This window comes from Rhinolophus sinicus, linkage group LG01 (assembly GCF_036562045.2).
Source record: "Rhinolophus sinicus isolate RSC01 linkage group LG01, ASM3656204v1, whole genome shotgun sequence".
NCBI lineage: Eukaryota > Metazoa > Chordata > Mammalia > Chiroptera > Rhinolophidae > Rhinolophus > Rhinolophus sinicus.
In genome coordinates, this window is record NC_133751.1 from 98,060,591 (window position 1) to 98,083,593 (window position 23,003).

The 23,003-nt window shown below is 37.7% G+C and overlaps 1 protein-coding gene and 1 pseudogene across 6 annotated transcripts in view; both read left to right on the plus strand.

Moving 5' to 3' along the window:
- Nucleotides 1–11,659, plus strand: part of LOC109456492 (small ribosomal subunit protein uS2) — a 141,717-nt pseudogene extending 130,058 nt beyond the window's left edge.
- Nucleotides 11,660–11,752: 93 nt separating this feature from the next.
- The window catches only part of USP25 (ubiquitin specific peptidase 25), a 117,196-nt gene continuing 105,945 nt past the window's right edge, over nucleotides 11,753–23,003 (plus strand). For 5 of the 6 annotated variants that reach the window (XM_019748900.2, XM_019748902.2, XM_019748904.2 and 2 more), the window contains exon 1: nucleotides 11,798–12,208. In XM_019748900.2, the coding sequence (XP_019604459.2) occupies nucleotides 12,164–12,208 (45 nt within the window). In that variant the 5' untranslated portion in view covers nucleotides 11,798–12,163. Of the gene's footprint in view, nucleotides 12,209–23,003 lie in introns of all 6 variants that reach the window. The other variant, XM_019748906.2, reaches the window with a different exon arrangement.

The window sequence follows — 23,003 nt, forward strand, 5'->3', positions numbered from 1 at the left end:
AAACTAGATTAAAGTTGAAGGTTAAAATGACTCCTTTTAAACTTTTATTTAGCTATATGCTTTTGAACAAAATAAAAATTTCAAGAAGAAAGTAAAATTTGTTTGAAGTCCAAATTCTTAGCCATTGGTATTTAAGCTTGCTTTTATTGATTGATTGATTGATTGATTGATTGATTGATTGATTTTGCACCTGTCTTGGATAATCAATTAATGTCTTGCCCTTAAATGTACAGTTTAGAGTCTTTAGAGCGTAAATATTTGCAAAAAAAATACTTTCCAATCCTGTTAGCTGTCTTCATGACAAACATCAAAAGTAAACATAATAAAAAGGCTAGGATTATATGAAATAGTTATTGCCTAGATCCATTAGGGCAAAGGTCCCAGTGTACCAGCCAGTCCCATAAGAACTCTATATTTTAATCACAAAAACGTTGCAAACTTAGATTGGTAGGTAAATTTTGATTGGTATGTAAGGATAAAGAGAATGTGGATTAGATGTCATCTTTTGAAATTGGTATGGTTCTAGCACAGAACTGCTCCCAGAGAATATTGCAAGAGTCTAACGCACATTAAAGATTTTTACCTGTATATCAATCTATTGAAATGCTTTGAAGGTATGTGCTTTTAAGGACATGAAATGATCTCCAATATATATTATTAAATGAAAAAAAGAAGGTAAAGAATAGAGTATATGTGATGCTATCTTTTTTCTCTGGTTTCTATATGCTCATATACGCAGAAGGATAGAAAAGAAACTGTAAGAATAATTGTCCCCATAGAGTAAAACAAGAGGATTAAATGAAATAAATATTTTCATGTGAATATCCTTTTGAAATTTAAAATTTGGCTTAATATTAATGTATGATCTATTTTAAAAATCTGTACAGATGCTGGGGACCCAGCCCTGCTGAATCAGAATCTCTGGAGTCTGGTTGCGGTATCTGAATTTGTATAAGCTATAACTCCCATTTGGGACTTGCTGCCTTCTCTTATAGGATGTTGACATGAAAGTATAACTTTTATTCCCCCAACTAGAGAAGCACATGAGGTGGGAGTGGGGGAATCTTATGCTTCCTATCCACAAGGGTTGTGCAGAAATATAAATGCCATTCTACTGTTACCTTATGTTATAATGAAGAAGGGTTTTTGGAAATAAATTTCAACACAACAGGATTATGAGGTCATTAAATTTTTTTCTTGGCCAAATGTCAGTAAGTGCCAACAATACGATATTCCCACTTTTATTGTTTTGAAGGCCATATAATGAATTAACTGAACCCTATGTCAGCAAAGGCAAACAGTAGAGTCCAAAGCTAAGACTGTGGGCCTTGGGTATTTGTGGTTACGGGATATAAAAGTCACATTATACTACAGAGAGGTTCCCAATCTCTAGGATGATAGGTAAGGGGCAGTAGCATGGTTCTGTGCTTTCTCTTCTGTTCTTAAGTCCCTAGGAGACACACTTGCTCAGGTTATGAGGGCATCCATGAAGATCTGGCATCCCACCATTTTCTTCTTTCAGACACACTGCTGCAAGTCAGTCCCTTTCCAGCCTCCAGGCTACCTCACACCCCGATCAGCACTTTGGGAGTATTCTCCAAAATATCACAAGATGCAATATGGTAATGCACCCTGAAATTTTTTCTTCTTGCTCTATTGATCAACCCCTTTGGAGGTGGTTCTAATGCAGGAAGATCCAGGGTGCCCAGAAAGAAGCTTCAAAGGCCCAGCCTCCCCAGATCTGCATACTCCACCTACCTGAGAGCAAGTAGCAGATGGTCCCTTTCAAGATGAGGATGGGGCAGTGGCTACCCTCGTTCTCTCACATGCGAGCAAAATGGAAGCGGTCAACTGGGCCTTTCCTAGACTGTTCTGAATGAACGGTTTTAAAAATCACAGCAAAAGGTACATTTATCAAACAATGAAAGGTAAGCCTTGTAGGCCTAGCTTTTATTAAGGGGACCAGAACCTTTCCATATCTTTCTGGTATTAGCCAGATGTTCTCTGGTCCTATCCACTGCAGTGGGAAGAGGGACTGCTAAGGAAGTTAAAAGGTGACTCCATTCCTCATCTCATACATATTAATTAAATTGAGGTTGGGCTCAATCTTTTCTCTAAATTATGAAAAGAACCTATCCCTTGAAAGGAACATGTACATGGATATGGAGAATTATAGGGGCTTGGGAAAAGAGGGCAAATACATTAGCTTTAAAAGAGACAGTGTTGTTGAATCACTGCTAATCTGAGTGCTTGCCAACGCAAGTGGGATAGAAGGTATGTCCTTGTCTATCTCTCTCTTTAGCTATAAATCCACTAAATACAGGAACTTTTTATATTCTCCTGGGATGCCCTGAACTGAAATGGATAGCACAAAGCTTTGTTGAGTGAAACTGAAAATGCCTCTGACCTTTTCTTGGGCAATGGGTTTAAGACCTGATTCCTGCAGGCGAAAGGCCTTACGCCAGTGGAAGGGCTAGGCTGATAGTTTGAGAGACTTCTCTTTCTGGCTTGTCACTTCCTTAACTTTCCTTCTGTTTCATACATTTAGGACTGAAGATAGTGCCAAGCTGTGGTAGGCAGAAATGTTCCCCTCCGTGACCCAGAACCTTGTCTAATCCTCTCCCCTTCGGTGTGGATGGGACCTGGAGCTTGCTTCTAACCAATAGAATATGGCTAATGTTTTGGGATATCACTCCTGAGATTATGTTACTATATGGAAAAGGTGAAGGGGTTTTGCAGATACGATTAATGTCTCTGATCAGTTGACTTTGAAGTTAATCAAAAGGGAGATTATCCTGGGTGGGTCTGACCCAATCACACGAGCTCTGTTAAAGACGTTTTGAGACTCTCTTGACTTCTAGCCTTGAAGAAGAAAACTGCTATGACTTCCGCAGCTGCCAGAAAATATATTCCGCTAACAGCCTCATAAGCTTGGAAGAGGACCCCGAGTGTAGGTGACATCCAGCCCCGATGACTCCTTGAGTGCATCTGTATGAGACTCTGAACAGAGGGCCCAGGTAAGCTGGGCCTGGTCTCCTCACTTATGGAAAACAGCAATAAGAAAAGCAAGTTATTTTAAGTCATTGAGTTTGTGGTGATTTATTCATATTATGAACCATAGAAAATGAATCCACAAGCCTATGGAATATTATAGGTAATTCTGGTAGCTTTGTATCATTATATTAAGTTTTTACACGTCTATATTCTCATTCACTTGTTGAGAGCTGGACTCCCCTATGCTTCTCTTTGTATCTCCCTTCATTAACACACAAATATTCCTTGAATGTTCTTTGAATGAATAAATGAATGGTGTATTCCTTCTTGTAGCACCCTCATTCATTTTTATGTTCAATCCTTCTGCTAACAAACTGCTCTTTCCATCTCCTACATTTTTTTCCTTTTTCTGACTGTTCTAAACTGGAAAATAAGTTGTATTCATTAACCAGCCATCTTTTGGTTATAATTAGCAGGCATTAGCATTGCAGTCTAGTGTAAGTTTATTCCGTTGGGTTTGGGAATCCATGTGAGCTATTCAAATTCATGTATCTTTCTTTATATTCAATCAGAAAGACATCATTCCTTTGAGATTCCATCACCTGTCACTTAACAGTTGTTAGGACAGTCTTAAAATGCATTTTCTATAGACATTGTCCAATTAGAAGTACTACAAGACACAATTATACATTACACAGCCTGTCACTTAGGAAAAACTCGGCCAGTCAAGTTTCATTGTTATAAGTGAAAAAAAAAAAAAATCAATACTGCCTTTAAGAAAGAAATTTGTTGGAAACCTATCTGGCAGCTGAGAGGATAAAATGGATAGAGAATTCGGCTTGGAAATAGGAAGGAACCAGGAAAGTGTGTGTCGGGGAGTTAGAATTCCAGCTAAAGAGATGACTTTCAAGCAGCCAGTGTGGAGCGTTGTTATTACATCCTTGGCTTGACACTGGACACTAGTCATGAAGCCCTCACCACCACCAGCCCCCTACCGTCCTCACCACAACTGCCACCAGAAAGAATTCTAAATTTTTTGCATCACTAAATTTAGAATTCTAAATTTTTTGCATCAGGGGGTCTGAGGGAGCCTCTGATTGGCAGAGTTCATTTTACAGATTGGAGGGAGCAAGTATCTCCTGGCATTTTTGGGTTTTGTGGCAGTAGGTGTGGCTCTACATCTCACCAAGACATGACAGCCAATACCCCAAACATGGGGTTCTAGTAGTGGGCTGCCTCTGCCCCAAATCACAACCCCTGATACATCTGGTACAAAATGTTGGTGTTTTCTAGAAATAGGCTTAGTTAGATTGTATTGTTGAAATAAAAAGTGCTACAGATATATGGGTTTCAAGAAAGACTGGAGATATGCACAGAGAAATCTAGGACATCAAAGTAAGATTATTTAATGGCCAAGTGTACAGCCACTTTAGGCAATAGTTACATAAAGAAGGAGATAACACAAAATAGTTCAGGAGATGTCTGATCTTCCCAGAAGTTGCCATTCATATGCACAGTTGTGAATAATTCCATTGAAGTGAAATGAGGATACTGCAATGCTCAGGAAGTGTGACTGCCATTCTCAGGGGTGAATTCCGCACCCCCCACCCAATGTCTCCTACTTATCAGCCTAACTCTTGTAGAGATTCTGGCTACAGGACTTACTGCTCATCACACGCAGGTAATTGGTTCAAACAAACACAATAGGTTCATGACCATTTACTTCAAGTTTCTGGGAAGCAAAGGTTATGGAAAGGTCCAGTTTTTAGTATCTTCATTGAGTAGGCTGGGATTTGAGGCCTATGCTGTCAATTACTTCTACTTCATTCTTTCTGCCAAGTCCTATAGCAAAAGTCACTTTCTCTGTGAAACTTTGCTTTGTTTTCTAAGACTGAGTCAATTTTTTCTTCCTCTGACTTCCAGTAATTTGTAAATAAATTTGCTTACTAACATCTCATATTCTGTTGTCTGTATTTCTGATTCTCCACCGGTTGTAAACCATGTCAGAGCCAAGACTGCCTTTTTTTAGACAAAGTTAGGTATTCCCTATTTCTCATTTCCTCATTACCTTGTACACTATGACATTGTTTCAGTATCTGATTCCCCACCAGGCTGTAGGATTTGGGGGGATAGAAATCCTTTGTTTTCCTTCAGTCTTTGTCCATGGTACTGAAATTTGAAAGAGCCTATAGGGTGGGATCATTGATTTGTCTTAAGTGGACATGTCATAAAGCAGATGTATAATATATTCCTATTTATTTGGCCAAATTATCATACTTTTGGAACTCCAATGAAATGTGTGTGTGTGTGTGTGTGTGTGTGCGCGCGCGCGCATGTGAGTGAGTGTACACAACAAGTGCAGGCATCTGTTTTCTTGGAAGTTAATCCTAACATGCCACATGAAAAAGAGTTAGAATTATATCACTCTTTGAAAAAAATTAATTTGAGGATTGAGTATAAGCTCTCAATATAAGAATGCATGTCATCTTCATCTGTTACTGCTCTCCGGACAAAGATCCACATAAGTGAGTGCTAACTGAATGCCACAGTGTACCTTTTTAAATTCATTTTAAATAACATTGGTAAATAAGGCAGTGTTGAAAAATACATTACCCTCTTAAATCAGCTTATGCCAGAGCTGAGACACCAGACTAGGAGTCAGAAGACCTGATTTTTTTATTTTTTTATTCAATAAATATTTGCTGAGGTATTATGGTAGGTACAAGCCGTAACATGACCATATACTTGCTGTACACTGTGGAAAGCCACTTAGCCACTTTGAGATTAGCTCTTTAGTGCAGGTTCTGCATTTTAGAATGAATATAGAGTTTGTCCCGCCTTGTCTTTGTCCAGCACAGTTAGTGAGAGCCAAATTAGGCAAGCGATTTTTTTATATGGTAAAGCACTTAAATATAAAGTGATTACACTTATGTCAGTTACAACACAATTATAATAATTAGTTAGCATTATAAGAGTATACTTATATAATTTTAAAGATACCAGTGGTTATCACTAAAAGCCAGTTCCTAGCTTCTATAATTTCATTACTACCAAAATATTGTAACTTAGAACAATATCGTAGATTTGAATTGTGCTTTACCATTTTCAGAGCACTTTCAAATAATTCATCATAGATCATTTCAACGACAGAAAAGGTGGAATCACCTCCAGTGGCTTATTTTTTCATTCACACATTTCTAGAGCTCTACTTTTCTACATGCTAATTTCTAAACCTGTAGCTAAACTAGCTTTTGAATATACTTGGATAAGAAAGAAATTTTGATTCAATTTATTTCCACCTCAATTTCTTGAGGGTCTCAGTAGTGATACATGATACCTGAGACATAAAGACCTGTCAGGTCAGTTTTATTTCTAGTTTTTACAAAATGCCTAGTGACAATGGAAGTCTACAGCCACGGGTCTCAACATCTTTGGTTCTAGAACTGCTTTACACTCTTAAAAATTATTGAGGACCCCAATGAGACTTTACATCTGAAGGTTATGTCTATATAAATCTTTATTTTATTAGAAGTTCAAACTGAGAAATTTCAAAAAATATTTATTATTTCATTTGAAAACAAGAAACCTATTATTTTAATGCAAATATTACTTTTATGAAAAATAACCATATTTTCCAAAATAAAAAAATATTAGCAAAAGTATTGACATTGTTTTACATTTTTGCAGATCTCTCATGTCTGGTTTAACAGAAGACAACAGAGTTCTCTAATCTGCTTCTGTATTTGATCTGTTATCATCCACGTATTGTTTGGCTTGAAGTATATGTGGAAAATCTGGTCTCACACAGATATACACATATATATGTAGTTGGCAAAGAGAGCATCTTGCTGACGCCATCAGAAGGTTTTCGAGGATTTCCAGGAATCCATCAACCACACTTAGAAATGGCTGGTCTACAGTGTAGGGAATTTCAATGCAGAAGCTTTGAAGTCAGGCAGACCTCCTACCTGGATTCAAGCTGGTTTAGTATGTTTTGGTTGTTTGTCTTTGGGCAATTTACTTAAACAATAAGCCACAGTTTCTTCCTCTGTGAAAAAAGTATAATAATTCCAACTTCATGGGGCTGTTGTAAAGATTAAATTGCTTTAAGCATAATAAAGTTCTTTAGTGCAGGTGCTGGCACATAGTAAGTGTACAAAACATAGTACCTGGCTCTAATAATGTATCATAGACTATTTTATGTACTCCCTTCAAAATGGAAGGCCTAGAATCACAGCTCACCAGACAGTAAGGCCAGTCTTAGAGGGAAGGTTCTGAAATTGTAACCAATAGGATCTAACTTTAAAATATGCTATCCTATTGTCACTTATATAGGGTTTATTTCCCGTCAGTATTCCCACATAATTATTGTGTTTATGACAGCCCAAACTGAAAGCTATGGTAGATTTGAACAGAACCATTTAACTAACATTCACATTAAAAAAAAGTTGTGTTGTTCCTGATGAAAACCAGACCAAATTAATACACTGAGATATATCTCATTTTATAAGATGATATTGAATATACTAAATATACTAAAAACATTTTCTAAAAGCCTAGAAAGTAGGAAAGATTTTTAAAATTTGTTTTTATTTTTGTTTATAAATTTATTTCAATGATACTTATTGAGCATCTATTCAGTATAAACGTCATTGTGCAGAATCTAAATACGAGTAGCATTTCTGCCTAATATTTGTTTTTTTCCCTTCCTTTTGTTTTGTTTCTACTTGCTAATAACATTGTTTGTCCAAAAATAAATTTCTGATTTGCTGTATCTCTAGTACATATTTTTGAAAATTAAAGACATTTCTATCTGACCTTTGTGTCTTTTCTACCATCCAAGAGAGAACACAAATAATCACCAAGGATCTGAAACTAGCAATAAAGTAGCTGCCTAGGAATAACAAAGTAAATTCTTTTGTACATAATTTGATATATGAAACTATTACAGAAATGTCAGTGGAACAGTCCCTTCTTAGCCTGTCAGATTTTGTAAACTGACCTACTTAACTCTGCTTCTTGTCCTAGACTCAGAATGTTCAATCCCAGCTGACTAATTCTTCGTGGTGCTCATCTACTGGTTTTAACTTCTCAATTTATTGGTCTCAATGAAGCCCAATAATAATAGCAAGAACTCGCTCACATTTATTATGTACTTACTTTTTGCCTTATAGTGTTCTAAGTAGTTTACATTTACTTAATCACTTAATCATCAGAATAACCCTATATTATTGTTCTCATTTTATAGATGGCAGAACTGACCCAGAGAACATGTACAAGTTAAGCTCATGTCAGAACAACAGAATACTGTCTAAATATTTAAATCAAGGCCTACTTAATTCAAAGAATTGGTTATACAGATAATGGAAGACCTAAGAAGCCAAACAAGGACAGTGAATTAAACCAAGTTTAGCAACAGCAAGAACTCATTTTGACTCTTAAATTGGAGGGATGATGGAAGCAAGCAAAATTTCCACCAGGACCTTGAACCAGGGTAGGCCAGTCTGGTGAGAGCTAGAACCCCAAAGACATATGGCCCAAGGAGATGCCACCCAAAGGGAGAAGAAGGAGAAAGAGAAATATCCTGACTCTTTTCTTTCTCTCACGCCCTCTCCCACCTTCCCCCAATACAATACCTATGCCTCTCATTGGCCAAATCCATTCTGAAACCAGCTGACCTGAGAGTATGGAGTATGCAGGGATAGTCTTTTCTGTGATTCAGAGAAAAACAATAGAAATGCGTGGAATTTACCTGATAGCAAACAGGCAAGGATTGTCCAAAAGGCTTAAGTTGCTTGAGCTCATAGAGCGAGCAGTCCCTGGGTTGTTCTTTGGGATTTGTATATGTGTAACCATCATGTGCCCTGAATATGGAAGACTTGGGAAGTGACATTAACTTATATAATTTTCTCTGTCCATATGTGTCACGTTTACCTTTGACTTCTAGCTCCAGAACTATGAGAAAATAAATTTCTGTTGTTTAAGCCACCCAGTCTGTGATATTTTGTGATGGCTTCCCTAGCAAATTAAAAGGTAATATTTAAAGATTCTCAATGGGTAAGGCACCATTGGCTGCTGGAGATACTAAAATGATACGCTTTGTCATGTAAAACAACATGGCTGCCAGAACCACAAAGCTGTGCAATTAGAATGAGAAGTTCAAGTTAGACATGCACTGCAAAGGCATCAATAAACTTGGTTTCTCTCCTTCATGGCTGCCCACTTAATTCAATAAGCATTTTATTGTGAATGTATCAGGCAGATAGCAATCTTACAGTTTCGAATCTATGAATGCCCTGTCACTGAATGGTACCATTGTGACATCATAGAAAGCTCCTCTTAGAATAACGAGGTTTAATAACAATAATGTTTACAGTTTCCTTATTGGGGGGGGGGATTATCTCAGAATGTCAACATACCTACTTAAAGAAGGAAAATAATTCTTAACCTCCTTGCAATAGATTTAAGAACCACTCTTTTGTCATGGAAATTGTTCAAATCTACACTGCTAATTAAATGATTCTCTCTTATTCTTGTCTTACAAATGTGCTTTAGTAACATATGAAATTTTTGGTGTCCAGAAATGGATTTTCAAACCCTTCCTAAATAAAGAGAAATGAATAATCAAGATAGAAGAAAACCAATTTCCTTGGTTCACACACAAGTCACAATAGTGAATATTGTTAGAAACATCATTTTGATCCAAAATAGAAAAATAGACTTGTTAAAAACTAAATTTTACATTTTATAAGAATTCTATCACTTTATGTGTTTACCTGAATGTCAAATATCAGAGTAATGCAACAATTTAGGAATGATTAAATAGTATCCTGAGGCTATCTTACTCTAACAACTATATATATTAAGGCTGACTTCTGAACAGCAAAACTGACACTGGGACAAATTTTGTAAATAAATTAGGATATCTGGCAAAGGGTCTTATGTGAGAATTTATCTCAAATTCTCAAATTTCCATCTTTTATTCATTCCAATTGTACTCTTTTTAAAAAAGAATGCATATAAAGAAACTTGAAAATTTCTTATTAAAGTTCTATAAAATAACAATTAAGGTTAAAAAATATTAAACAGGAAACAATCGGAAGTAAGCTGGGAATCAATGCTCAAAGTTTGCAAGTATGACTACCCTATAAAGAGCTTTTACTTGGGTACAAAAATGGGTATGATAATTTTTTGTGTGTGGAATTAAAACATTTAATTCAAAGAAAGACTTATTGCCGAATTCTTGAGACTAATCTTTAGTATCGGGCAATATCTTTTTAAACCACAGTACTAGATTTTATGCTAAATTTAACTTTCTTAAATTCAAATGTCATGAACCAGATAGATTTTTAAACAAAATCTATAATACAGAGAAACATGAAGATATGTCGGAAAGAACTTTGGTCTATAAATGAGGAAAACGGGTTCTAGTATGCCTTCTTTGACAAGTCACCTCTTAGGGTCTCAGTGTTCTGATAAAAAATTTGTGCATTCTATCAGGACTGTTGCATTATTCCTAAAATCCTGGGTTTCCAACCGTCTCACCACTTTTCAAATTCTTCTGGCAAAGACACAGGATATCAATAAAATAAAATTTGTAATTTGTCAAAATCAAATGAGCAAAAAATGTGAAGACTCGAGGGAAGGATCTTAAAAGGTGGTTAAAGACATCTAAGGTACAAAGTCAGTTGTAAAGTGCACGGATTTGTTACAAAGCCTTAAGAATTACTTGATTCAGGATTATTAAATAAAACTAGATAATATTTCAATGATCATTTACCAAGTTTGCTTTTCTTGTCAACAGATTAAAAACCGGATTTGCATGTGTGTATTGTGTTTGGGGCAATATACACTGATCATTCCGCCCCTCCTACCGCAGCACCCTCACCTCCTATCCCCAGGTTAACTCCTGAATATTTTTGAGGATAGAGATTGCTGTCTCAATGTTCGGTTTCTCTTATAATTCCATATATAGTCAAATATTCCATGCTGGGTGGTTAATTGATAGTTTGGCAACTGGAATACTAGAATTATGTACCATGTAGGCAGTGATACTTTTGTAATGTCTGTTGTATAGACCGTAATTCATTTATATCAAATCTTGGAGAAGTAAACCTTATTTCTCCAGATCCTAGCAGTGACTGGCACATGTACAAATGAAGTAGACCGAGAACCTCAATAATCATTTATGTAATGATTACTTAAGGAGAAAAGTACATTCCATCCTAAGGACTTCTGACCGCCCTACGCTTAAATCACTCTTTTCCCTTAGGGCAAGTCTATTGCTTGTGAAATTCCTAGAAATGAGAGGGCAGAGGACCGCAGACGTAGAAAGGAGCCGGGGTTCGGGACCCAAGGCGGTTTGGGGACGTTACGGGGCCTAGAGAGAAATGTTTTGTCTTGGCAGAGTTGGGAAAGCCGGCGACCGGACAAGTCCTGGGCACAGGGAGGAACGCAGCCCTCCGTTCTCGGCTTGGAGTTTAGCGGAGCCAAGTTCTGACGTCGCGTAACCTGCCGCAGGGGCGGCTCCAAGGCCCAGCTCGCCAGGCGCGCCCTCGCCCCACCCGGGGGCGCCGGGCCCGCGCCAGGCGGGGCGGGGCCGGGACTGGGGGCGGGACCCCGGGGCGCCCCGCCCCGCCCCGCCGCCCCGCGGGTCACAATGTAGGGTTAGGGCGGCCGGCGGGCGGGACTCGGCGGGGGAGGAGCCGCCGGGCGGGGGCGGTGACGGCGGCTGGGGGAGGGGAGGGAGGAGGATAGCGCCATTCCGGCCGGCCGCTCCCTCCGTTCCCTCTGCCTTCCCCGCAGTGGCCCGCGAGCGCCAGCGAAGGAACGCGCGCGCGCGTGACGCGGCCCGCCTCGCTCGCGCCCTCCCGCGCCCCAGCGTCCGCCGACCGCCCATGGCCGGGGCCGCGGCGGAGCAGCCGCGCTGAGGCGGCCGCGCGGAGCTGTGGGCTCGCCGCCGTGGCCCTCGCCGTCCGCGCCTCGCCGCCAGCCCGCGGTCCCCGCGCACGCCTGCCGCCATCGCCTTCGCGCCTGCCTGGCCGGGGCGCTGTCCTCCCCGGCCGTCCGCGCCGCTCCCTGGAGCTCGGCGGAGCGTGGCAGCCAGGGCCGGCGGAGGCGCGAGGAGCCGGACGCCGCCGCCTGTGTCGCCGCCGGCGCCGCGGGGGCCATGACCGTGGAGCAGAATGTGCTGCAGCAGAGCGCGGCGCAGAAGGTGAGGCGAGCCCGCGAGCCGGCGTAGCCCGGCCGCTCTCCTCCTTCCGACGTGCTGTCCGCACCCGCCGGGACCCGGAGCTCCCGGCCTCCCCGCCAGCGCCCGGGCCTCCGCGGCCCCGGGCTTCCTCCCCCGCCACCCGCCGCCTCTGCCGGTGGTCTTCGGGGGTGTCGCGCCCAGTGCCGGGCTGCGTGTGGGAAGCGGGAAGTAGTTAGCGGGTTTCAATCCACTTCCTTTTGCTGATTGTTTTCCTGCAATCAACGGAGCCTGGTATTTATTGGGAGCGACTCTCACATTCCTACACTGCTTTATACGGCTTCTTAATTAAACTTTATTAAAACAAGAAGAGAAATAGCCAGTTGTCATCCCTTCTGAACACCGTTTGTATTTCGGAGGCAGGAACATTCCAGGCCTGCTATTTTGCAAAAGGGTCTCCTCCAGAATTGAATTGCTTGCCTGGCAGGGCAGGTACGTTTACCAGGTGGACTCTATGTACAAGTAGAGGGTTTGGTTGGTTCCTTTTCCTCTTTCGGTTTCTTTTTCTTTTTTCTGAAACTGCCTCTTAAGAAAGGAAACCTTCCTGGCCATGTTTATTCCAGGAATCTTTTGTCCCCTAAGTTTGACCTTGTTCCATCGTTTACCCTTGATTCTTGCCTCAGTCACACATTCAAATGGTCACTCAAGTTTCAAAAAAAAAAAAAATCTGTTTGTGAAGCTTGAGATCGTTCGTTGTGAGTGGTGAGAGATGCTCCTTTTATTCTAGATTTTGCTTTCAGAATCTCGAGTGCACTAATTCATGGCTTGAACTATATTCTGGAGAGTAGTTGTTGGCTATGACTTGAGAGAGAGAGAGAGAGAGAGAGAGAGAGAGAGAGAGAGAGAATTTTGGACAAAAAGAAAACAGTGCTTTAATCATGTTAGAATTATGGAGCTAACTGGTTTACTGTCAACAGCTGCCAAAGATGTGTTTGGCTTATCTGAGTGATGAGGCCCCACCCTGTTACAGGTTTGACATGGTTATATCCTACCTGTGCTTGGTTATAGAATAAGGCCTCCTGTCCTAAAATGGACTATGCATTTATTTACAGCCTGCTAAGTTTTTGCTTTGAAATTATTTTTAGAATTTTATGATGGTACACGAGGTAATTGAAGATGCTCAAGAATTTTGGAAAGCAAGGATAGTGCATTGTTATTTTAGGCACTTTGAGAAAGTTGTCTTGGAACTTGTGTATTAGTTAACTGTTACTGGTAAATTTAGAGATTATTGCACACTGCAAATTATTTGCAGTGAAATAATTTCTAGATTTAATAATAGGACTTTAGAACAACAGTTTATCTCCTAAATCCCCTCTATTCTATTCTGAATATCTTAAACTTTAGTTTTTGATGTTTGAGATAGTGTTACTACTTAGCACAGGATCTTGGGATCATATGTATACTAAGTAATACTTAATAGGTTTGCTATTTTTATTTATAGTTCTTTTCAGTGTCAAATATTAAAGTCTATTTCAAAGTGGGAAATGTAGCTAATATTTCTCACGTCTCATAAATTTGAACAATGGCAAGAAATTTGTGAGTTTTTTATTAATAAAATTGATTTTGACTTAAAGTATTTTTTTAGTATAGAACCAGATAATACAGATCTGCATGTTTCAGAGTTTTATGCATAAAATTGTCAGACCAGGAATCAAATTACTGAAAGTGATCCTGGTCATCAAGTCCAATTTCATAGTTTAATGGACCCTCTCCTCACACAAAGAGAATAGTTGTTAATTTAAAGTATTATCATTATGATGCTATTTTTAGAGTGTGTATATCAGATCATTTCATTGATATTGGGGAAATTGTTTTAGAGCATTATAATTTATTATATTTCTGTCATGGTATTTATGTGTTTTTTAAAAGAAACAATGTGTTTGTTTGCTTCCTGTATTTATGTACTATTACTTTGTTACTCGGATTAGAACTATTTTAAAAATATACATATGGGTATAAATACTTTATACCGTCTACTTCAAATAAATTGATAGATTTAAATCCACCAAGCTAGTAACTAGGAAGTGGACTTCAAGCTAGTAACTAGGAAGTAAACTTCATACTTTACAAGAAACAAAAGTGAAACTCTTTGTTTTCATTTCTAAACTTTATGAATTACCAGTAAAATGAGAGTTGTCTAGTGTGTATTGCACAACTAAAATTTTAGTCTATTTTCTGCTCTCCTTAAAAAAATGGTGTGTGTGTATGCACATGTATAACATTAGTTTTATGTAAATAGCTGTATCTGGTGGTTGGAACAGTTTCCTATACTTTCAATATTCTTTTTTTGTTTTCTTCCAGAAAGATGTATGATTAGTGATAATCTTTTTCTAAAGCAGCACAACACAAGACTTTCATAGGTCTTTTGTTTACCTACAAAGTAGCTTGTTACAGTATAAGTCAAAGAGCTGCCTTTTTCTCTGTGTTCTTTGCTTGATTGCTGAAGTTTGGCCATGGCAGTTAAGAAATGTAGGAAAACTACAGAGTTGCTTTTCTGAGGTTTGGATAATGCAAATGAGGAGAGTTGGAGGCAGATTATGTACAGTTAAAGCTTGTCATAGTTTGATCTTGAACATGTATCTTCAGCTTTTGTGCTTTATATTTTCCTAAGTGTAGGATCCTTAGATCTTAGAAATTTGATACATAGATTCAGATCCCAAGTGAGGATTCTTTAGGGCAGCAATGGAAGGCTTCTTCCCAGGGACCTAGAAACTGTTTTATAGAATGAAGTGAGCTGGATACTATTTACATTAAATGCATCCTTCTGAGTTGAGTAAAATGTAACGTTCATTAAGAGCAAGTATTTTGCCTCTTGTTTCACCCTAAGGCTTAGAACAGTTCCTTGCACATAGTAGGTTTCAGTAAGTATTTGATGAAGGAAATGAGTGAATGTTTTCTAAAATGAATGCAAGTGCAGTAGTTATTCTAGTTTCCTAGCTGAATCCCAAGATTTAACATTATTGAGAGACAATGAAAGCTCGAAATTAGACAATTATTGGAATTTTAGAAATTGTTGAGTTTAGTTTTGATGCACTGTTCAGAGAATATGATTTGTAATAGTTTTAGAAATTTATTAAGATTTTCTTATGACTAAGTACATGTGGTTTTAATGAACATATGAAAAGGATATATATTTGAAATTTATAGAGTTCTATATATATTAAATGAACACTTAACAGTGTGATTTGAATATTTAATTTTTTATCTTTATTTCTTAAATTCTGAGAGATGTTGATGTCTTTTAATGTAACTTCATCAAGTTATCTTTGTATTTCTAATGGATCCAATCCAAACTTGTGTGTATTTGCTGGTCTTTAGTAGGATTTCATCATTTACATATGTGGCGATAACTTATAAATTTAATTTTTTTAATGTCATCTGTGTTTCCATTTATTAATCATGTTTTCCCCATTCAGTTTTGGTGGATTGATCAAGTTTTCATTGTATCACCTCCCCTACCCTTGCCTGTATATCTTATAATGATTTGGAAGTCTCTTTCTCATTTCTGCTCTCTTAATTTGAAACAAATTTATCTAAACACATATTTTTCTGGGAGTGTCAAAAATTAATAATTAGTTTTCCCTCCTTCCCTCTACCACCAATAAGGCAAGAGTTTTAGCGTATTTTTATTTGCAGCATTCCTGATTTTTATTGGAATAATGTAGCATTGTAATTCTAAATGATGCCCTTTTAAATTTCTTAGAGTATACCTTATGTCAACAATATTACTTAATTGTGTTACAGACACATTAGTAGCTAATGAGATTTTTTAAATTGGGTATTTACTTTTAACTAGGTATTTTGGTAGAGTATAATAGTGTTTAATGTTTACCTTTTTTTTTTGTATTGATTTCCTCTTTGGTGTTAGAATGCGCGTGTGTGTGTGTGTGTGTGTGTGTGTGTATCTCTTTTAACATTCTTGCCTAGGTTTTTGATCTGAAAACTTTAGTGTTCTTCTCGGGAAAAGATATTTTAAAAGTATTGCTTCTATTCTATTCTTGTTTCCCTTCTTCTGTAACTACATTATTGGAATATTAGATGTCATTTATCTCTCTTGCTTCAGATTTTATTTTATAATTTCTTCTCTCTTTTTGTCTTACGTATTCAGATAACTTTTTAGTTTGATTGCCCAGATGATTATTTTTGTAATGCCAATTTTATATTTACTACCTCCATAGGTAGTCAGATATTTTGGGGGGGGAGGTTGTTTAAATAATACACACTTTTAGTTGATTATGAAGTGCACAGAATTGAATTAATCATTTTAACATTGATTCATAATAAGCTATATATGCAAATACTCCATTTGTTTATGAAATTGCTTATTTATTTTTAATAATAAACACACGAACCCACTTAAAACAAAAGCTAGAACTTTGAAAGTAGCCTATATGTTTTCGTTAGAGATTGTAATCATCTTGTATCCTGTGTTCATTTCCCCCTTTGATTTCCTTTTTGTTGCATCTCTATGAATTCCTGAAGCTATATAGTTTTAATTTTAGTTGTTTTAAATTTAGGAACTTTTTCCCACTTTGATATCTAAAAGATATTCATCTATCTTTTCCATTAAGAGTTTTAAAGTTATGTTTGCAACATTCAGATCTTATTCCGTCTGCACTTAATATTTGTACCTGGTATAAAGTGGGATCCAATTTAATTTTTAGTATACACGTGATTTTTTTGTTCTTACCTTATTGAGAAGTGAATGCTCTCACCCACTGAACTGACATGCCATTTCTGTCATATAAAAGCTTTATGTAAAATGCTCTTTTTTCCCCTGTGCTCTCTATTTTGTTGCATTATTCATTTTGTGAACCCATCCTGTCTTCATTACTTCATAATAATCTCTAGTACTGGAAAAGTAAGTTTGCTTCTCGTCTTCTAAGGTGCCGTGGCACTTTATTCTTCCTTAGAAATTTTAGAATAATCATACCAAGTTCTCTGAGAAACCTTTGTGTGAGTTTTTTTTTTTTTTTTTTTTCTAATTTCTCTGAATCTATAGACCAATTTGGGATCAGTAACGTCTTTATGATATTGAGTCTTTCTATCTATAAACAGGGTATGGATTGGTCTTTAATATCTCTTATTCAGTTTATAATTTTAAGTGTAGAATTCTTGTTCTGTCTTATTCTAGTTGATAATTTCTGATGACAATTATATGTGATGCTTTGAAATATTTGTTATTTGTTACTAGTGTGTATGTACAAATAAATGTAACTGCCTTCTATGTATTGACCTGATATTCAGCCACCTTCCTAAGCTTTTCTATTTCAGTATTTTTTCCAGAGATAATTTTGGATTTTATGTGTAAAGGGTCATACCAGGAAAAGTCATGACAGTTTTCTTAATTTATTTCAATTTTATGTCTGTAATTACATTTTTTTTCTTGTTGCATTAGGTAAGACCTTTAATAAATGTTAATTAGAAGTGGTAATAGTGGATATTGTTTCATTGCTGATTTTAAAGGACAGCTTCCTACTTTGGCCTCTCATGTGCTTCTGAAATATTTGTGTGTGTTAGTTGTTGCAAACTGATAAAGAGAATTCTGTTTCTAAAGAACTGAAGGATATTGTGTTACTTTACATTTTGATGCTTGCATATACTTTTTCCTTTGAGTCCAAGTGACTCTGGTGAAAGCTTTCACTCCAGGCATCCTGGGTGGCAGGTAGCTTGTTTGTCAGCTATTTCTCTGTCATCCTAGGTCTTTTGGTGGTATGTGTGTATGAATCATTTCTGAATACTATTTTTTTATCTGTATAAAACATAGCTTATGGAAACGTATGTATAGCTTAAGAGTATAAAGTTACTACACTTTGTACCCCCCTGGACATGAAATAGAATAGCTTAATTATTCTAGAAGTTTCCTTTGTGTCTCACCCACACTGTCCCTCCCTTCCACATCCCAATAGCTGCTACGTATCTTGACTTTTCGAAGTTAATGTTATTGTTGGTATAATTTACAACAAACAAAAAGAAAACACCCATTTAAAGTGTATAATTAGATGCATTTTGGCATTTATAGCTCTGTCACTCCAGAAGACCCCTGTCACCCTTCCCATTTAGTATCTCCACCCTCCCTATTCCAGGTAACCGTTGATAATGATTTCTATTAGTATAGATGAGTTTTGGCTGTTTTAGTTCTTCACATAAGTGGAATCATAATTTTTTTTTTTGCATTTGATATTTTTTTCTTCGGTAAAATCTTTTTGAGATTCAGCCATCTTTTTGCAAGTATTAGTTTTGGTCCTTTTTATTGCTGAGTAATATATGAATATTCCAAAATCTGTAAACATGTACGTGTTGGTGAACTTTTGAGTTGTTTGCAGTTTGTAGCTCTTACAAATAATGTTGCCACATGTACATTTGTAAGCAGGTATTTGAGTAGACATATTTGCATTTCTCTTGAAACAATACATAGGTGTAGAATTGTTATAAGAATTGCTGAATGGTTTTTCAAAGTGGTTGTACCATTGTACATTCCCATCAGCAATGTGAGAGCTCTAGGAGGCCTAGGTTTTTTTGTTAACACGTAGTATTGTCACTTTTATGTGGTAGCCATTGTGGTATTACCTAATTTGTATTTCTCTAGTGATTAATAGTCTTGGACATTTTTTTCTTGTGTTTATTAGCCATTTTTGAATGCTTTTAGAATGTTGCTTTTCATATATTCTTACAAAATCAGCAATAACAGTAGCTGCTTACTCTTAAGTCTGAAAATGGCTAAAAAGTTGAAGATGTTGCTAAAAGTAAAACAGTTTTAGGAGCAAGTACTTAATATGCACACAAAACAAATGAAATCGCACAATCTTCCCTTCATTTTTTTTAAACTAACACCTGATAAAAATGTTCACTGCTAAAGAATGAAAGTTCTTTTGTTATTCATGCCTCAAACTCACATTAAGTTAATCTCTTTGATAATCAGTTGTACACGCAAGAGAAAGTTTTATGACGAATATTTCGTCCCACAGGGTACAGAATACTTTCACATTGTCATTGCTTTGGAAGTTTGGGTGGGATGAGCTGGGGAGTTGGGCGGCTCGTAGGTGGTAGTCATTCAGGCAGCAAAGACTTTTCTTACAGTTTGTGGTCCACGTGAGAACAAGGAAGAAGAGGAGCCTGTTTTAAACTAGAACACACTTCATATTTGCAGGGGTTTTGTTAGTGCTGTTCAGCCTGGAAGTAGGTGGGGTGAGGGTGAGCTGCACCGGGCCTGAGGCATTGCTGCACAACTCAAGGAACTGGGTCCTCTGGGACTCATCTCTGCGCTCTTGAGGCCTTAGAGAAGGATGTGGGGGCGGGGCGGGGCTGACGAAGGGGACTGAAAGGGAACGCGCAGCAGCCCGGTGTCTCAGGAGGGAAGCAGCACTCCCTGCACAGGCTTCCTGGGCTCAGTGGACACTCTGTGCCTCTTCTGGTTGCACCCTCCAGATTCTCAGAACTAACTCCAGGTTTCTTCCCCAGGGGGACTGGGGCTTCAAGTCAGTGGTAAGACTGCAGAACTAACAACTGGCAGTATCCCATCCTTGCTGGAAGGGTACTGTGCATCTGAGCACGTGGGCTGTGGCTGGATAGGTGAAGGCAGCATAGGAGATGGCTGGGCTCAGCTAGCTCTGTGGTTGCTGTGGTATTTCCTGGGGAGGGGGCCAGGCTTCTGGGGACTTGGGGATCCGAGCAGCCCCCTCAGGGCCTGGGGTCCTGTGTGAGGAGGTATGGTCCTGGGGCCCTGGAAACATTTGTATTATTTGGTGTGGCCAGTTTGGCTCAGGCAAACTCTAGCCTCAAGGTCTGCAGTTTCCAGGTGGAAGCAAATCCTGTCTGCGTCCTCGGCTGTGCAGGTGGTGTCAGGCACCCTTCATACCCCTTGCACTGCCTGGAGAACTGGTGGCTCTCTGGGGTTAATGTGCAAAGGCAGGGGCTGACTGACAGCACGTCTGCTTCTCCTGTTCCTCCTGTCTGAGGATCACAGGGGGCTGTCTGGGGGGGGGGGGTTAGGGGGAGCCAGGCTGTGGGAGGGGTGGTAGGTGGGCAGGGGGTGTGGCGGGGAGGCACTGGGAACGTGCTGCCTCCATCTTTTCCTTACCATTTTTATGTCTTCTGTAGATACTGTGCGTCTTGCCATTGAGTGGTAGGAATTTATATATTCTGAAAATGTATTATAAATACGTTTTTTCTCTCGATACGTAGCTTATTTTTTTCATTTTCTTGTCAGTTTCTATGAAGTCAACGTATTTTAACATTAATAAAGTCTATCGTACTATTTTTTTCTCTTAACATGCTTTTAACCTAATTTTTTGAAACTTAATTCACACAACATTTTTTCCTGTGTTTGTTTTCTAAAATGTTTTATTATTTTGGCTTTTACGTTTAGGTCTGTGATCTATGTGGAGTTTATTGTTACATGTGCTCCGAGGGTGTAAGAGTCAAGGTTCATATGAAATTAATGAACCTTGTGTTGTAATTCATATATACTTATGTACACACCAGAACTTAACCATTCTACTGTTGATAAACTATTTGGTTGTCTTTTTGAATATTTATGAACCGCTGAGATTTTTTTCTGTGTAATTCATGTTTTTTCTCTTGTTCGTTTTTTTTCTTTTGGGTTGTTTTGCCCTCCCCCCACCCCCTTTATTTTATTTAAAGGAATTCTTTATAATCTAAATACATTTTTTCCCCACTTACATATTTCTCATATATTTTTTTCCACTTTCAGGATGTCTTTTTACCCCCTTTATAGTATTCTTTTATAAGTAGGATTGGATTTCAGTTTTGCACATTGAAGTGGATTTCAGTTTTGCATATTGTTTGAGTAGGTATTCACATATATTTTTCCTCTCTGGAAAACCAGCAACTTTATTGAAAAGTTTCTCCCTATTAATACTCCACCTGATGACAATATTTTTTTTATTCTTGAGTTGGGGCTTTTTTTTTTTTTTTTTTTTTTTAAGAAGGAAAACAGGTCTCAAAGACTTTCCCTTGAATTGAAGTATTTTTGATTTTTTTATTATAGTTTTACTGAAGCTTACATAAACATAAAGTAGGCGTACATTTATCATGTTCTGTTGTATAGCTGTTGTTCACGAAAACCAAAAACAAATAACTTAGATGTAACCAAAACCACAAAATTAGTAAAATCTAGAATAACAAGGTTAACTTAATTTGACAGATGGTAGTTTTTTATAGATGCTAACTTGGCACTTGCAACTGCAACCAGGGAAATTAATATATGTGTATCCGAATATTCTTGTAATATGTTGTTAATAAGCTTTGGGAGTAGACTGTATTGCTGTTGTCATCCACTTTACATCTGTGACCCTAGCACTCAGTTGATAGCCATTGTCTTAGAGTGGTCTTCTTAGCCTTTTTGTTGTAAAGTCTTCACAGATGTGCCTCCAAGTTTGGTCATACCATGTTTCCCAGAAAATAAGACCTAGCCGGACAATCAGCTCTAATGTGTCTTTTGGAGCAAAATTTAATATAAGACCCAGTCTTATTTTACTATTAGACTGGGTATAATATAATATAATATAGTATAATATATATAATACCGGGTTTTATTTTACTATAAGACTGGGTCTTTAATATAATATAATATAATATAATATAATATAATATAATATAATACCGGGTCTTATTTTACTATAATATAAAATCAGGTCTTATATTAATTTTTGCGCCAAAAGATGCATTAGAGCTGATTGTCCGGCTAGGTCTTATTTTCAGGGAAACGGGGTAGTTTAAAACATTTTTTTTCTATAACTCAATAACTAATTGCAGTGTCTCTCAAGCAGAATGTTGAACTGAACAGGTTGTGTGATTTAGTGTACAGCGGAGTACAGTTGCTGTGAATAAGAGATAACAATTATAGCTTACTTTTAAGTTAGTGTCAAATACATATTATTTATTAGAACTTGTAAGTACTTTACCTTGTGAGCATATCTTAGTGCTTAGGCAGTCAAGAGGGTCAGATACTGCCTTCAGTGCCATAGCTGCTTTTGCAGACACCATGGGACAGTGTTATTATACCGAAGTAACAATTGTGTGATAATTATTGCTACCTCTTTTAGGGTTGTTGAACTTTGTTGTAGTTAAGGTTTTAAACCTTTTCAAAGCATGCTGCCAAAATATTTAGTATTTGCATGCATATTACAAAACACAAAGAAGTTGAGACTTTTTGGGTAAGAAGACAATAGCAAGTAGGCCTAGCTATTGGGAAAGATTTCTTTGAGCTTGGCAGGTTTTGTTGTGTGAACTTTCAGTACATACATTTACACCATTTGCAGTTGGGCTATACAGCACAGTAAAATTTGGCTGCTAATACAATATACTGTGTGTTGGCTTCTTAACGGTGGCAGTTTTCCAAGGTTTGGTCTTTGATTTTCTGCTTTATTCTTTGCAAGCTCTATCTTGGAGAGATCATGTATTTTCTCAGTCATGTTATGTTCATTACAACCAAGTTTGCATATGTGAAATGAATTAAATTTTATACTCTTAACTCTAGCTTCAGGTTTTCAATTGCCTGTTTCCACTTAGATCGCCAGTTATCTCTCATTATCATGTCCATACATTCGTTTATTCTTTCTTTGTTTTAAGCTGATTGAGAAATAAGTAATGCACAAAAAGCTTATAGTAGTTTGGTAGTGGTGGGAGCCAGAAATGCATGTATGATATGAGAAGTTAAATGAAGTATTTTTAAGATGTATTGGTATGACTAGGGAGAGGATCTAAGAAGAATGGGAAAGACCTCACATAGAAGGTA